Source organism: Cucurbita pepo, chromosome LG20 (assembly GCF_002806865.2).
Source record: "Cucurbita pepo subsp. pepo cultivar mu-cu-16 chromosome LG20, ASM280686v2, whole genome shotgun sequence".
Lineage (NCBI taxonomy): Eukaryota > Viridiplantae > Streptophyta > Magnoliopsida > Cucurbitales > Cucurbitaceae > Cucurbita > Cucurbita pepo.
In genome coordinates this window covers 5,259,152-5,274,278 of record NC_036657.1, presented here as the reverse complement: position 1 = coordinate 5,274,278, position 15,127 = coordinate 5,259,152, and the positions used below count along the sequence as shown (strand labels likewise).

The following is a 15,127-nucleotide window of genomic DNA, read 5'->3' as shown; positions in this document are numbered from 1 at the left end:
TTCAGGGGTATTTTGGTAATTTGTCACTTTCGGAATATTTTATTATTATTTTCCTGAAACATCTATGATTTTACTAAAACTTCTTCATCCCTGGTCATTTTTCCCTCTTGGAGCATCTTGACCTTTTCGTCTTTTTCGCTTACTTTTCCTTTCCAATTCTTTTCGAAAGACCTTAACTCCTTAAGATTATTTGTTAGGGTATAGGAGTGACTTGATTAAGTCCCTTGTCCTTATTTAATCTTCCTAATTTCTTTTATTGGATCCTTTAGGTGGGTGGCTTATTCTTATGGGAACTAATTTCCTTCATTTTTGGGCGTTACACTTGATCTTGCATGAGTGTGAAGTTTGTCTCTCATCTCGCTTCTTGTTGTAGTACTCTGCCGCATAATGCCCATATTTTCCACAACCGTAACACTTGATCATACTCTTGTCTCTCCGGGAGTTGACTTTGTCATGGGTTTGTGAGGTATTGTCATGGCCTCCTCCGCCACCACGTCCCTGATCACATCCACGACCTTTTTTTTCTTTGTTATGGCTGCCACGTCCACTCGTACCTGAAAAAGAAGAGTCATCTGCATCTTTCTTTTTCGTTCGTGAGCCACTCCTCATGTATGAGTAGGAGGTATTTATCCTCCTCTTGGTCTTCGTAGCCACAAAGTCATGGACCTTAAGATGACCAACGACCTCCTCAACCGACATATTCTTGAGGTCGTCGAACTGCTCGATAGAGGTAACAATTTGGATGAACATTGAGGGAATGCTCGAAGGAACTTCTTGACGACAGAGATCTCCTCCACCACGTCGCCTAATGGATGGATGTTGCTGACGATCATTGTCAACTTCATGGCAAAGTCATCTATTGACTCACTGTCCTTCATACGATAGCCTCAAACTCGCTCTTCAAGGTCTGCACCTTTGCTTCCTTGACACGTTCCACGCCCACATGCATTGTTTGCAGCGTCTCCCATGCTGCCAACATGAGAAGGATGTCCTCTGAGACTGCTTGGCAGATGGCGACAAGAGCCATCCTATCTTTACGTCTCAACGTCACCATGCTCGACGACGTCCCATACGCCCTGTGCTTGTAACTTAACACGCATCTTTACCGACCATGATGCATAGTTACTCTTCGTGAATAACGGGCACTGGATCGTTACACTCCCCTCCCTTTCGCTCCTTATAGTTGTCACATCTCCTCTGACAACTTCGTGTGGTGACGACATTTGTTTTGACATCTTGGAAGCTTTGATACCAAATGTTAGAAATTGCCCACGATCAAAATATGTCAAATCTTATAACTGAAGCGGAAGAACAACTTAAGGAGGAGAGCTTTTAAATAGAGAAACCTTGAGCACTCATATTTTACTATTTTTTTATTTTTATTTTTGGTTTAAATAACATAATATTGAGTATTTATAGATCAATCTCTAAACTTCTAGATCAATAACTACTAAATCTTTCTAATGGATCCCTCAACTTTCAAATCAATAACTACTTAATCTTCGAAATTGATCTCCTAAACTTTCAAATTAATAACTACTAAATCTTTATCATAAAATCGCTCTAGATAATATGATCATATGGTTCCATTGTTAAGGCAAATATTAATATTCATAATTCTTAAGGAAATTATTATTTATTTTGTAAATAAAATTTCATTAAAAAGAAGAGATATAAGTAAATATTTTGAAAATATTGCACTTTATTACATAAAATAACAAATATTATCGAATTCAATTATTAAAGATAATATCATCTAAATATTAATATTATCAATATTTTATTCTTTTGATACAATTGATAAAAGAAATAAGATTTAGAACATAAATTAACAGACGAGTAATTTTGGAGGTAGAATTAATTTTTTCAAAGATAATTTAATTAAAAATTATTAAATCAATGTAAATTACAGACCTTTTTTTTTTCTTAAAAAAGAAAAAACAAAACAAATCTGACCCTACGGCCATTTATTCTCGCCGTCTCCTCCACCTTTTAGCAGTTCAGTGCGCCTGCCGCTGCCGCTGCCCCTCTTTCACGTTCAGTGTTCCCGCCGCCGCCGCAATCGTATTTCTTCAGCTCGTGCCGGCGTAGCATCTCTCTTGTCGGGTCTGCATTGATTTTCTACTCTTTTATTGTTACTGTTATTCTTTCAATCTTCATCTATGCCTTTATTCTCACAACGAATTAGGGTTTGTTAGTAGAGGAGTTTGTTTAGTTTTTTTTTTTTTGTGTGAATAGCATTAGCCGAATATATAAATTTCCTCGCAGAAACTGTCGAAGTAATCTATCATATTATTCAATTCTATTTAAAACCCTAGCTTGCAGTAGTTATTTTTGTTGAAGTTCTATACTCATATTAACCATAAAATTGGTTAAATGTCACACCAAATGGTACTATGAATTTATTGAACATAAGAGCTTTTCGTATGCTTTGTACTACATGTACTTGGTTTAGAAAGTTATAGAAAATGATTAGAGTAAAAGACTTATGTTAAAAAGTTCGTATATAGTATAGGTATTGATAGTGAGGGGCGGTAGAAGAAATGTGGGAAAATAGGCTTTAATCGTGGGAAGATACTTAGATGTGTTGTCTACTGAGAGAGAGAACAAATGCTTGAAGCGAAGAGTAGACAGAATAAGAAAAGATATAGTTGAACTCTATTCTTTTGTTTTTTACTGTTGTGCAATGGTCCATTTTGCGCGATCTTGGATATGGGGAATTTGTCGAAGATCTTAGGTTGTTCGTTTGAAAAATTCTTTTTTTGAATAATTTCCATGCTCAAGTGCATTCCTTTGGTAAAACGGGAGAGAGTTATAAGGTGCTTAACAAATACTACATGGTTGTTGGGATTAAATGGGACAAGTGCATGCATTCCTCTAAAATATGGCATATAAATCTACATGGTTTTTGGGATGTGCTAGATATTGACTGGTACACCATTCTGTTGTTTTCTACTACAGTGAGATAAAATGGGAGAGAGGAAGGTGCTTAACAAATACTACCCACCGGATTTTGATCCATCAAAGCTACCAAGGGTTCGTAGGCCCAAAAACCAGCAAATCAAGGTCCGTATGATGCTTCCGATGAGCATCCGATGCAATACTTGTGGTAATTACATATACAAGGGTACCAAGTTCAATTCTCGCAAGGAGGACGTCGTTGGTGAGGCAAGAGAATGGCTTTGATATTTTTTCCTTTTGACGTAAAACATAACTTCAAATATGTTTGTTCTTATTACAATTAATTTTTTCATGGTTTTTTTGCCTATCTCAGACATATTTGGGAATTCAACTGTTTAGATTCTACTTCAAGTGTACTAGATGTTCTGCTGAACTCACCATCAAGACAGACCCCCAAAACTCAGATTATATTGTAGAGTCGGGAGCCACACGTAATTTTGAACCGTGGCGTGAGGAGGATGAAGTTTCAGAGAAAGAGAAACACAAAAGGAATGCTGAAGAGATGGGGGATGCAATGAAATCTTTGGAGAATAGAACCTTGGATTCTAAACGCGAGATGGACATCCTTGCTGCTTTGGATGAGATGAAGTCTATGAAGGTTTTCTTTTTTTTACATTGTTTTGTCATTGAGATTCTTGGTTTGTGCTTTGTTTCTTGGAGCTGTGGCTTTGATTGAGATTCTTCTATTATTAAGTTCAGTTTATTGTTTTAAACAACTTGTTGGGTGTTTGTTTTGCAGTCCAGACACGCAACTGTGAGTATTGATTCAATGCTTTTGGCTTTGCAACAAACTGCAGCAGAAAAGGTATGTATAGCACTGCCTCCAGGAAATCATTTGGACATGAAATATATGAGACGTAGTATTGAAAACAAAAACCTAGGTTCTCCTTTTTCTTGTAGGGCGTCAATTTCACCATTTTGACTAATTTTAAAATGTTTACTTTGCAGGAAAAGAAGTTAGAAGAAGAGGATGAAGCGTTGATAAAATCAATAGTCTTCAACGTGAGTTTATAGTTTCAAAGTGTTTCTCTTCTTCCATTTATAGTTATTTCTTTTTGTTTATTCCTATGAGGAATTATGAATTTTCACATACATTTGTCAATATTCCGATGCGCAGAACTCAAACAATTATGTTAAAAGAATTTCAGATGATCAGTTTGATGATAGCAGTCCTTCTGAACAACCTTCAACCAACAATGACAAAACATCCAACATTAATGCTAAGGTAATAAAATAGCAAGCAAAGCTCCTTTTATTCCATATAAGTAGATTAATAGTGAACATTAATAGTGTGAGGTTTACATTTATAACTGGATTGACTAATCAGGTCCAGTCTCTGTGAATCTCAACTGTTTAGCTTCTTCTTAACTTCATGACATAAGAAGCTAGCTGTGCAGTTTTTATTATTCTTTGTAAAATTTGGTTGTGCAGTTTTTGAGAGTCTGAGATGTTTGGCTAATCAAGGGTGAATATGGTGATTAGAAAGAATTTGTTGAAAGCAATTTAGTAAGAATGAGAATAGACTTTAAAGTCTTGAGATCTTATGGCAAGGAAGAAGAGCTTTTTAGAAGAAATCTTGAATGTTCAGAACCTCAAAGGTTCAATTCACCAAATTACCCCCACAAAATACTACAGATACCTCATACAAGCTTCTGACTGATAAGCACAGTTCACCTTCGACCTTTTTCCATTGGGCATCTTGTGGTCGGTTCGAGTGTTCATGGCAAGCTCCAACAAAGTTTATCTTCCACCACACTTCAAAATTTCTTCTATTTGTATTATTTTTATGCACAAAGATGCTNTTTTTTTTTTTTTTTTTTTTTTTTTTTTTTTTTTTTTTTTTTTTTTTTTTTTTTTTTTTTTGCTAATTAACCCTATTTGTAGCATTCAAATTTGTATAAACGTTTCTCATTATCATTTCTATCTAATTGATTGCAGAAGCAAAAGCTCTCTGAAGAATCTCCACATGATGATCCTACTACAACGACAAAAGATGTTATTCTTCATAGCACGGGTGAAGGTAGCTCCACTTTTCATTTTTAGTCCATCTATTTTAATAAAGAATGAATCTTGGGTGAATGAAATGGATGATATGACTACGATACTAAACCTTTAATTGATTTGCTCCCTTCTTTCCATATATCAAGCAAGCATATGATACGACTATGATACTAAACCTTTAATTAACTTCCTTTTCTTTCCATATATCAAGATAGCGAATGATTTGCAACTATTGAACTTTTTGCCACACCTTTTTTAAGATACTTTGGCATGTGGATTTTACTGCATATTATCTTTTTTTTAGAAATATATATAAAACAATGTTTAAGAGCATAAAAAAAAAAGAGGCTAAACACTTACAGCAGAAAAGGCTAGATAATAGACGACCATAAGGGCACGTTAAATCTAGCTACCTCCCAATACTTTCTCTATAATTTCTTGACTCTCAAGAAAGATACCTACTTTTATAGGTTTATATGTTGTTGCATTCTTTGTCAGATGAGGAGAAAGACCTTGTCTATAGAGTTGTGACTTAGCTATGACTGTTTGGAATTTTTTTTTTTTTTTTTTTTTTCTTTAAGGTGCTTGGATGTCGTTTGCTAGTCACAAAGGTCTGTGGGAAATGATTGAGGTGTTTCCCATCTATCGTTGTGGCAGGAGGTTTTTGTGGCAGGAGGTTTTTGTGGCCAGCTAGGATTAGAGGGGTGAGAGGAACAATAGAGGAGAGGACCTTTAGAGGGCTTGAGAAACCCTAGTGACATGTAACCTTGTTAGATTCCCTGATTTTCTATGGGTGTTGGTGTAAGAGGCGGAGCGTCCTCTGTGAACTTTCCTTTTTGGGCTTCCCTTCAAGGTTTTTAAAACGTGTATGTTAGGAAGAGGTTTCCACACTCTTATAAAGAATGCTTTGTTCTCCTCTCCAACCGATGTGGGATCTCACAGGTGAACACGCTATTATTTGTAATTATTTCCAAGATCTTGGAGCCTCTTTCTTTATTGGAGTTCCTTTTCATCAACTTTGTTTTTTTGCATGCCTGTGTATTCTCTCACTTTTTCTCAATGAAAGTTGGGTTGTTTCTAAAAAATGGAGAAAGAAAAAGGTTAGAAGGGTTTCGTTGCCTACGGCCCTTAGAAGCAAATCTACCTTTAGTCTCCATATTTCTTAATCAATTGATAGCTGGTTACTGCTGCTCGGCAATTATGAAAATAAGTTGGAGGCTTGTAGCTTCTTTTAGATACTTAGTGTTGGTAAGTTTATTGACAAATTGAGTGCTCAAATTTTGATGCATTTGCTCTTTTTTGTTGCTTGACAGGAGGCGATGGCAATGGCGCCACATCCAGTGATGCTAAGTTGATTTCTAAATCCTTGTCAATTAAGGTTTCCATTGTTAAGAAACCAGAATTGAGTCCTCGGGTGGAGACCAAACAGAAGTTGGAGGTTCAAATCGGCGACACGAACAATGGACTAGACTCATTGTGCCAAAACTATGGTAGTGATGAGGATTGATATATTTATTTTTATATCGGTTTAGGTCACATTTTAATCTTTACCAACTTTATCTTGTATTCTACCTATTTTTAGGAAGTAATATTTTTCAATCCACCATTTCAATTGGCGATGTTTGTACAAACGAAAAGAAGAAAAGAACCCATGAAAAAGCCTTTGTTGGGTACGACGTTAAGTCTCGTCTTAAAATAAGTAAATTTCTCAAGTAAAATAATGTTTCGAAAGTCGTCGAGTTTTGTAAATTAAATTGGAAGGATTCCCCTGCCCCGGTTGGAAGGAGTAGTAGATTTGTAGCAATGGTAATGTAAAGCAAATGCTAGAAATTGTGAGGCCGGCAACTCAACTGGCTACCTCTTAAACATATTTTAAGATGCTTTTGTTCAAAGCTTTGCTGCTGCTTCAAATGGGGATGATTATGATAGTGATGTCTCCAACTTTGCATCCCCGTCAGAGGTTTGATTAAATGTCTCGATGCAATCTACCACAATGAATGCCTCGGATGCAATCTACCACAATAATGACAAATTAAGGTTTGATTAAATGTTTCGATGCAATCTATCACAATGAATGCCTCTACCACAACAATGACAAAAATGATGCTTAAATCTCTGAGGGTAAAATTCTTAATTTCAGATCTCAATTTCATTCTTCCAAAACCTATTTTTTATCTAATAATTTGTGGGTATTCATAGTCTCTACCTAAAAGAAACTTTCAATTCTTTACGTCTCTAATCAAATAAAAGAAAAGAAGGCTATATAGCCTTTACCACCTTAACTGATGTGACATAACTCCCAAATTAAATTGGCTAGTAAATAATAAATACTCCTAACCTCCGTATTAAAATGACTAGTTAATGGTGAAATATGGTAATATGTGGTTACAATATAACCTTACCTTCTATATTAAATAGTGCCATTAATGAAGTGTGCTCATAAGTCATCCTTGGACTAGTTCCATAAATTTCGGTGAGTTCATTAAATGCAACTAAAGTGCATTTAATGATCTCTTTCTTGAAGCTCAACTTTGCAAAACATATAAGAGAGGTCTCTAATGTTTTCTAGAATTTCCTTTGATAAGTTCGTCATAGCTTGAATATAAGTGTACAAGGTTTGTTGTAGCTTCTTGACTATTGTCCTTGTAATTGAACCTTGAGGTATGAAAATTTATTGGTCGTGGTTCATATCAGGGTATACTACTAAAATACTATCGATGGTGCCTAGTGGGGAGAACCATGACCTTTTTATTGTTCCATCTTGAGAGGCATAGTGACAGGTAGTTTTATTATTCTAACCTAAAAAGGCAAAGTAGCAAGTAAACTGTTCTATCCCGATGAGGGTACATGAGTAGGTGGTTTATTGTTCCAGCCTGAGAAGACATAGTGACAGGTAGTTTGCTAATCTTAGGAACGGTAGATGTTGCCCGACACCAATAAGGAGAATCCATAGAGCTTAGTAGGAAGATATGTATGGAGTATGGTCACCGTTTCGAACAAAAATGGCTCCTCCACACTTTTGAGTATTACCTTAAGGCTTCTCCATGGGCCACAATGACTCAAGGCACATTTTGCTAGGGACATTATGAGCACATGGCCTAAGTTAAGTTTTTCTGTATAAAATTAAGTTTGACCAGAGCCTACAACTATGTTGCTTACCGAGTATTTTTATACTCATGCCATGTTATTCTATTTTTTTTCAAATGGACTATAGACGACAGTTGATGGCTAGAGTATGCAGATCCATGCAGCTACCAGAGGTGCCCTTTAGATCGAGTCATTTTCCTTCTCGTCATTTTATTATTATTTTAAATGTTACTTATTCAAACTTATGTATTTTTTTAAAACCATTTTGATTTGGCTCCCTTGATGTCACCTTTAAATTACTTTTTTTTTTTATATCGGTTTTGAATGCATATTTAAATTTTAAATTCCTTGTGTCTCCTGTTCTACAAAAGAAAATTTTACTATGCTCCTTTTATCCTCGAGTGTACGTGACATCTATGATTCAAGGTATCGAAAATTGTGTAGTTACATTCAAACACTAATATTTTTAAATAGCAATAATAAGTAGGATAGGTTAGAATGATTAAAAATTAAGTCAAATCCCAATTAAATCTATCAAACAATAAATATAAAAATCTAAGTTAAAGAATCTTACAAATGAAAGCTCTAAAATGGTTATGAAAAATTTATGAAAAAATCAAACAATTCTTCCTTTAGGTCCTCACCTTAATTTTTCATCTTCGTTCGAGATGAGAGAGGAGAAGGGAAAAGTTCTAATACGAGAGAGAAGAAGAAGAGAAAGGTAAAACAAAATTTTACTCCTCAAAAAGGTAAATAAAGAAATATAAAAAGGAGGCCAATTTCCCTAAGAAATATCAGAAATCTCAAATACATGAAAATGGCAATCCAAACATCATCCAAAAATCATTAATACTCTAGAGATGAAGATATCCATTAACACCTCATCCAAAATACCAACAAAAATAAAATACCTAATTCCTTTATTTGGAAGCCACCCACCAAATCTCTTCCCATACCTCCCTTTGAAAAGGACAGCCACCGCCTCATATAGAAAGAAACCTCATCTTTCTCCTAAGATGACACAATTCAAAAAATAAATATCAAACTTATCAAAAAGTAAAACAGAGGCCCAAGAATGCTGACCCTTACTACTTCAATCACTTGGCCCCGCCACGTATGAGATCACTCCACCAAAAGGGCCAGAAGCTGATGCCCACCTTCTGTTCCTGCAAGGAAAAAAGACAAAGGTGGGGTGTCCACAATTTGTGATGAGAACTGTCCAAAACCTTCACCAGATGTCTACTTTGTTTTGTTAGTAATAATATACATCATATTGTCCACTCTGAGCATAAGTCTCATACGATTAGAGATGTATTCCTTACCTATAAATCTGGGATCATTCCCTAAATTAGCCAACCATCCTCAGCATTTTTGCAGTTTCAAGTTCGGCTACCCAGGTATGTGTTTAGCTTTTCCGACATGAGTACCTTTGAGTTTTGTGAGATTTACTATATCAGACCTAAATGAAGCTGCAAAGAGTTGAAGAAAAAGAAACCGGTTCTTCTTCTGGAGCACAATATTATTTCAATTCAAGACAGTGAAAAAGCTTCATAATGAAATGATAATACTTTATTGCTGTGAGAAACTACAAAAAGAACTCATCCAATGAACCAAATTGATGATGGGATAGGAAGTAAACATATAATACAGATGGATGGTTAGGTGCAGCAGCTGAAGGGATCTATCTGTACGGGCTCCTCTATAAAACACATCATGCTAAGAATAAGAATTTCTACTATCTATACTTTTACTGTCTCATTATTAATTGATAGGCTATGAATATAAGAAGCAAGCTCAAAACTGAGAAAACCTGCAAATAAATTATTCACAAATCAGATACTTAATACAATAATGTAGAAACAGTAATAGGAATTGCAAAACAAAGTAAATGGTGTTCTTACATTTATTTTGGACGATGAATACAACAACTCTGGGAGATACCCCTGCAATCCAATGTTATAAACTGGTGTACCATCAGGATAGTAAAGACCATAGTTTCTCTCCGATGCTGGACCGGGCTTCAAATCCTCGTTAAACAAAGCAAAAACATAGATATCGATTGGAACTGATGGTTTTGCCGGGGTTCCTTGTCCACTCTGAATTCTTCTTAGCAAATTACCATTATACAACCCTGCGTTCTCTGGTGTAGCACCGACCTCGTTCATATCGCCCTGAGATGGCCAACCAGTCTCAGAGACTTGGACTTGGATATCTGTATGTCCCATGGCTTTGATGGCAGCATAAACCGCATCGATTTGAGCATACAGCATATTGTCATAGTGCAAATTTGTAATGGGATCAGTCATCCCTTGGTTAGGCTGGAAAAGCACATATTCTAGGGGAACTTGGGCAGGGCTATCCTTGTATGCAAAAAAGGGATATGCATTTATAAGAAAAGGTGACTTAACCATCGAGTGGAAATGGAGAATTGGCTGTATGAATTCAGCAAGATCTGGCTTGAATGTCCCAGCCGACGGAGGGAAAGAGTTGGCTAGGATATTAAGAGAATGAGCTGTGGTAATAGAAACCTGCTTATCCAGCCCAAGATTAACAAGTGCGTTATAAACAGATTGCATTGCAGGAAGAAGATTAGACCTTAATTGGGAATCATTGGAGTTGAAAACTTCATTGCCAACTGTGATGCAAGTGATTTGAGTCTGGGAGATGTGTGTTTGAACATTTTGTTGAACCCAAGCTAGGGCTTCCTCGGGATCGGACATGTTCTGAAGATATTCATTACCAAGTCCTATAATGAAATTCACATCACTCCTGGAGAATGCAAACAAGACATTAGGGTCTGCGTCGTACAATTTTACTCTACTGATGTTTAGACTTTGGAGAAGAATGGCGACGCGTGATGGAGACGGCAGATTATTAGCGATCTGGCCGTAGTTAATTCCAATTCCAACACTCATGGTTCGGATTACTGAACCTGAAATAAAACACGATCCGAATTCAAGAACAGCCAAAACGTTGAAAGAGGAACGAATCTTAAATTGATACTTACAGGGCATCTCAATTTCGTAATTATTCACTGGAGAACAGAAATTCGTAAAAGACAAAGAATATGCTACAAAAACGGAATTATAATCAACTAATCGTTACAATCTGTAGAGAAAAAAAAAAAAAAAAAAAAAACAAAAGGAAACCAGAAAGAACTACAATCCTCTGCAACTTACTGAATTCAAGAAACAAACATAGAATCTCACTCGATGACACACTCACAACTCCCGTAACCTAAATTTCGACATTCGTTCTTGAACATCCGATTAAAAAGAAACCAGAAAGAAAGACAATCCTCTGCAACTCACTGAATTCAAGAAACAAACACAGAATCTCACTCGATGACACACTCACAACTCCCGTAACAAAAATTTCTACATTCCTCCTTGAATATCCGATTAAAATAAACAAGAAACAAGTTCCAAAGCATTTTCCGCAGTTTCGGAGCAGCCAAACAACCAAGAACAAGAAAGCAAACCTGAGAGAGTGAAAAACATCAACAGAACTCGGAAGAGGCGGTGGAAGTTAGCCATGAAGGACTGAAATGATAAGGCGAAACCAACAAAACACCGCCGCACCGCTACGTCCGCCTCCGTAACGGCCGTGAATCAGCAGATAGGATTATCCCCGGCCAGAAACTGGGGGCTAAATTTCATGGAGTACGCGTTTTACAGTGAGACGCTGCAGACGCATCCGGACAGCTTTTATTTGAATTACCTTGTTTTCTAAATAATATATATTTTTAGATAATTATTTGTGTAATTAAATATAATTAAATATATAGTTTTTAAGGTTAAAATGAAAATATTTACTTTTTACAGTTTTCTGAAAATAGATTATTGCGAATCTAAATTGTTCCCATTCCCTCACATCCTCTTTTTCAATAATCAATTCATAAAAAAAACCTGTGGGCCCCTTCCAAATATTTTTCATTTAAACCTTTTTCTAAAAATATATTTTCAATAAAAAAAATACTAAAATTTTATAAAAATCATTTTTATTNTAATAACATTTTTATTTAATAAGATATATATATATATATATATATATATATATATATATATATATATATATATTATCATTTCATCATTGAATAAACCCACCTTAAATTATTAATTATTTATAATTATATGCTAAATTATTAATTATTTATAATTATATGCAAATAGCATATTTATATTTAAATTGAAAGGTGACATCTATTTTAAGTTAAATTATAGAAAATACTTCATAACTTTATAATTTATTTTAATAATACCTCTCATAATAATACGAACTTGAAAAAGAATTTAAAAATGTTATTATTCTAAATATGTGGATAGAACTTGATATCTATACCTATAAACTATATTTCCCTGTAATTCTCTTTATTTCTCTGTCTTTCTCCCTACCATCTTTCTACCATAGCCTAGACCACTCCAGCTCGCATTGCAACCATTAGGTCAACCTAACGATCTTTATAGTCTCGCCCATAGCATACCTATGGCTTAATTGGTTGCCAACGACCTAACTTCTAAACCTGCATTGACCCAGTTTAGTAATCTAACTCATGGCTTAATTCAACCTTTATGACTCTATCTTACCATTTTGGATCATTTTTGAAGTTTTTTTTTTTTTTTTTTTTTTCACGTTATTGGAGTTTCAAGTCATTTGGATTAAGTTTAGAACTAAACCAAGATGTTACCTCATAATAAGCTATAATCGAACATAAAGCATAAAGTAAGAAACAAGAGATACAAATATACCATGCCCTAAAGTAGCACTACATAAGACAAGTCTATTAAGACACGAAGATAGCTAGGTACCACGCAAGAAACAAGAACCTAGGGCAATAACATAAAATAAGAATAAGGACAAGGATATGAATCATGAGAACTAGAATAAGAAAAATAGAACCTTAGAACTAAGGTCCGTAAATTAGAATCAAGATTTATAACTCATAATCCATGACTAAGGTCTTTGGGTAAAACCATGACAAGAACTCGAGAGCATAATCTAAGAATATAAATTTTTAGGACAAGAACAAGTCAGAGAAAGAGTAGGGTACCCTAACATACTAAGGATACTATTAAGAGCTTACATGTAAGCTACTTATTAAGTCTTTATACTCATTAAGCCTTTTCATGCTTTTTAGGTGACAAGAAGGAGCTAGTTGAGAACTCATGTGTTTTAGGTGACAAGAAGGATCTGATTGAGAATGGAAGTAAGTCAAGAGTAGGTATCCTAAGTAGCATGTTGTCACCCTTTTAATGTTTTAATATTTTAAGTTGTTTTATTTACGGAACCCACCCAATATATTCCAACTTTATTTCAAATTTTTAAATATATTTCTGTTTTATTTTAAACACGAAACTTTTTTTTTTTTTTTTTTTTATCGTCCTTTTTATTTAGTCTTTTATGTTTTTAAAGATAGTTGCAGCTCGAGTCTAAGAAAAATTGGGTCGTGACATAGGGGCACAACGGTAATTTTTCATATTGTACATACAATGCATTCTAAACCAAAATTGCCCTTCTATACTTCTAAACATGCATATTCTTACCACCTAAGTTAAAGAATGCATGTACGCTAGCGCGTCCCAATGATCCCTACAAGTATTACTTGTCTAAAGTCCGTGTGACTATTTACTTGGATGACACATGTCTTCTCGAACTAGACTTTTCATGTGTTAGGAGCTCCAAAATTTCTAAAATATCTCTAGAAGATAATATTTCAAGTTAAATTAAGGTTAGTCTTGTCGAAAAACCTGAAAGCACCTCTCATGTGCTGTTACGTGCCTACACATGCGGAGGAGAAGCTACCAANATAAAAATGTTGGATCGGTATGGCAACCCTAGGGGGGGGGGGGTGAATAGGGTTTTAATAATGATAATTACTAGAATAAAATAATTAAGTCAAAACAATAATCAAATAGAACATGCGATAAATCACCATAATAATTTTGAAATCAAATAGGAAAGAGTTAGAAAATATGACACCGTAGTTTTATATTGGTTCGGTCAAACTCGACCTACTCCACTCCCCAAGCGCCTCTTGGGAATTTGAATAAATAATTGTCTCGACTCTTTCCACGAATTAGAGCCAAACCGCTACACCGTTCTTTTTACGAGTTTAAGAGCAAACTCACTCCTTTACACGGCGGAGGATCAAACCAGTACAAATATTTGAATTTGGTAGTAACACACCACAACTCTATCAAAGAATAGATTTACAATTTGAAACTCTCACAACTATTTTTTCACCATACAAAAGAAATCTCTCCCAATAATAAGATGAATAAAAATAAAATTGGAAGTTTGGAGATAGCAACAAACAATGGAGACTTTGAACGAATGAAGATGGGAGAATGTATGAAAGTTGTGTGTTGAAAATGATGAGTTTATATAGATAAGAAAAGTAGCAAAATGTAGGAATTAATATTGACCGAGTAATGGAAGGTAGAGATCAAAAGTAAATAAATAACAAAATTTTCCCAATTCATTTATTTAATTTTTTTAAATATAATAATAATATAACACAAAAACAATAAAAATTTATTATAAATATAATAATAATATAATAATAAAGAGTTATGTGAGTAACAATTAAATTAAAATTTCAAAATTTATTATAGATATAATAATATCATAATAATAAAAACTACGTGAGTAACCACTAAAATTTTAAAATATAACAATATAATATAGTAATAATAAAAATCGACGTGAGTAACGGTTAGATTCAAATTTATATTTTTAAAAAATATAACAATAAGAAAATCTCCACTATTTGTTACTCTTTAAAAATGATAAGGTCATATTTGATATACTTCTATTTGTCCATCATTTTGATTTTGCTGCCACATCATCACGTCATGTAGGTTGCCTTGACTATAACTTCTTCGTGTTAGCTTTGATTTGTGTGATTGAAAAGTGGTTGAAATTGTTATTCCCAACCTTTTACTGTGGACCGTTCAAAATACTGAAAATATAGTTAATAATTAAGAGTATGTTTGTTATCCTCAAAACATCATTCAATTAATTAAAATGAGACAAAAAGCCAACAATCTCGCCGTTTTGTATGATGACAAACCATTTC

General features: G+C 34.6%; 3 protein-coding genes across 7 annotated transcripts; 1 reads left to right on the top strand and 2 right to left on the bottom strand.

The window, feature by feature from the left end:
* Positions 1 to 303: 303 nt before the first annotated feature.
* LOC111783586 lies at positions 304 to 1,054 on the bottom strand. Its single transcript, XM_023664510.1, has 2 exons — positions 881 to 1,054; positions 304 to 822 (listed from the first exon to the last, which is right to left on the bottom strand). Exons 1-2 carry the CDS (start codon positions 1,052 to 1,054, stop codon positions 304 to 306), a joined length of 693 nt encoding a protein of 230 aa, XP_023520278.1.
* An 891-nt stretch (positions 1,055 to 1,945) lies between these two features.
* Positions 1,946 to 6,635, top strand: LOC111783181 (coiled-coil domain-containing protein 94 homolog). Its single transcript, XM_023664083.1, has 8 exons — positions 1,946 to 2,106; positions 2,962 to 3,168; positions 3,275 to 3,559; positions 3,701 to 3,766; positions 3,910 to 3,963; positions 4,079 to 4,186; positions 4,900 to 4,981; positions 6,276 to 6,635. The coding sequence occupies exons 2-8, from the start codon at positions 2,971 to 2,973 to the stop codon at positions 6,467 to 6,469; spliced, it is 987 nt and encodes a 328-aa protein (XP_023519851.1). The 5' UTR covers positions 1,946 to 2,106; positions 2,962 to 2,970; the 3' UTR covers positions 6,470 to 6,635.
* A 2,168-nt stretch (positions 6,636 to 8,803) lies between these two features.
* LOC111783176 (glucan endo-1,3-beta-glucosidase 14-like) lies at positions 8,804 to 11,754 on the bottom strand. 5 transcript variants are annotated; one of them, XR_002813308.1, is made up of 5 exons: positions 11,531 to 11,754; positions 9,951 to 10,981; positions 9,372 to 9,476; positions 9,133 to 9,215; positions 9,051 to 9,060 (listed from the first exon to the last, which is right to left on the bottom strand). XR_002813308.1 is itself a non-coding variant. In XM_023664075.1 (4 exons), exons 1-3 carry the CDS (start codon positions 11,583 to 11,585, stop codon positions 9,147 to 9,149), a joined length of 1,155 nt encoding a protein of 384 aa, XP_023519843.1. In that variant the 5' UTR covers positions 11,586 to 11,754; the 3' UTR covers positions 8,804 to 9,060; positions 9,133 to 9,146. The 5 variants fall into 5 exon arrangements, 4 of the variants coding, with proteins under 4 accessions (XP_023519843.1, XP_023519844.1, XP_023519846.1 ...); XM_023664075.1 differs by lacking the exon at positions 9,372 to 9,476 and having other exon boundaries at positions 8,804 to 9,060; XM_023664076.1 differs by lacking the exon at positions 9,372 to 9,476 and having other exon boundaries at positions 8,804 to 9,060; positions 9,139 to 9,215.
* Between the last annotated feature and the right edge of the window lie 3,373 nt (positions 11,755 to 15,127).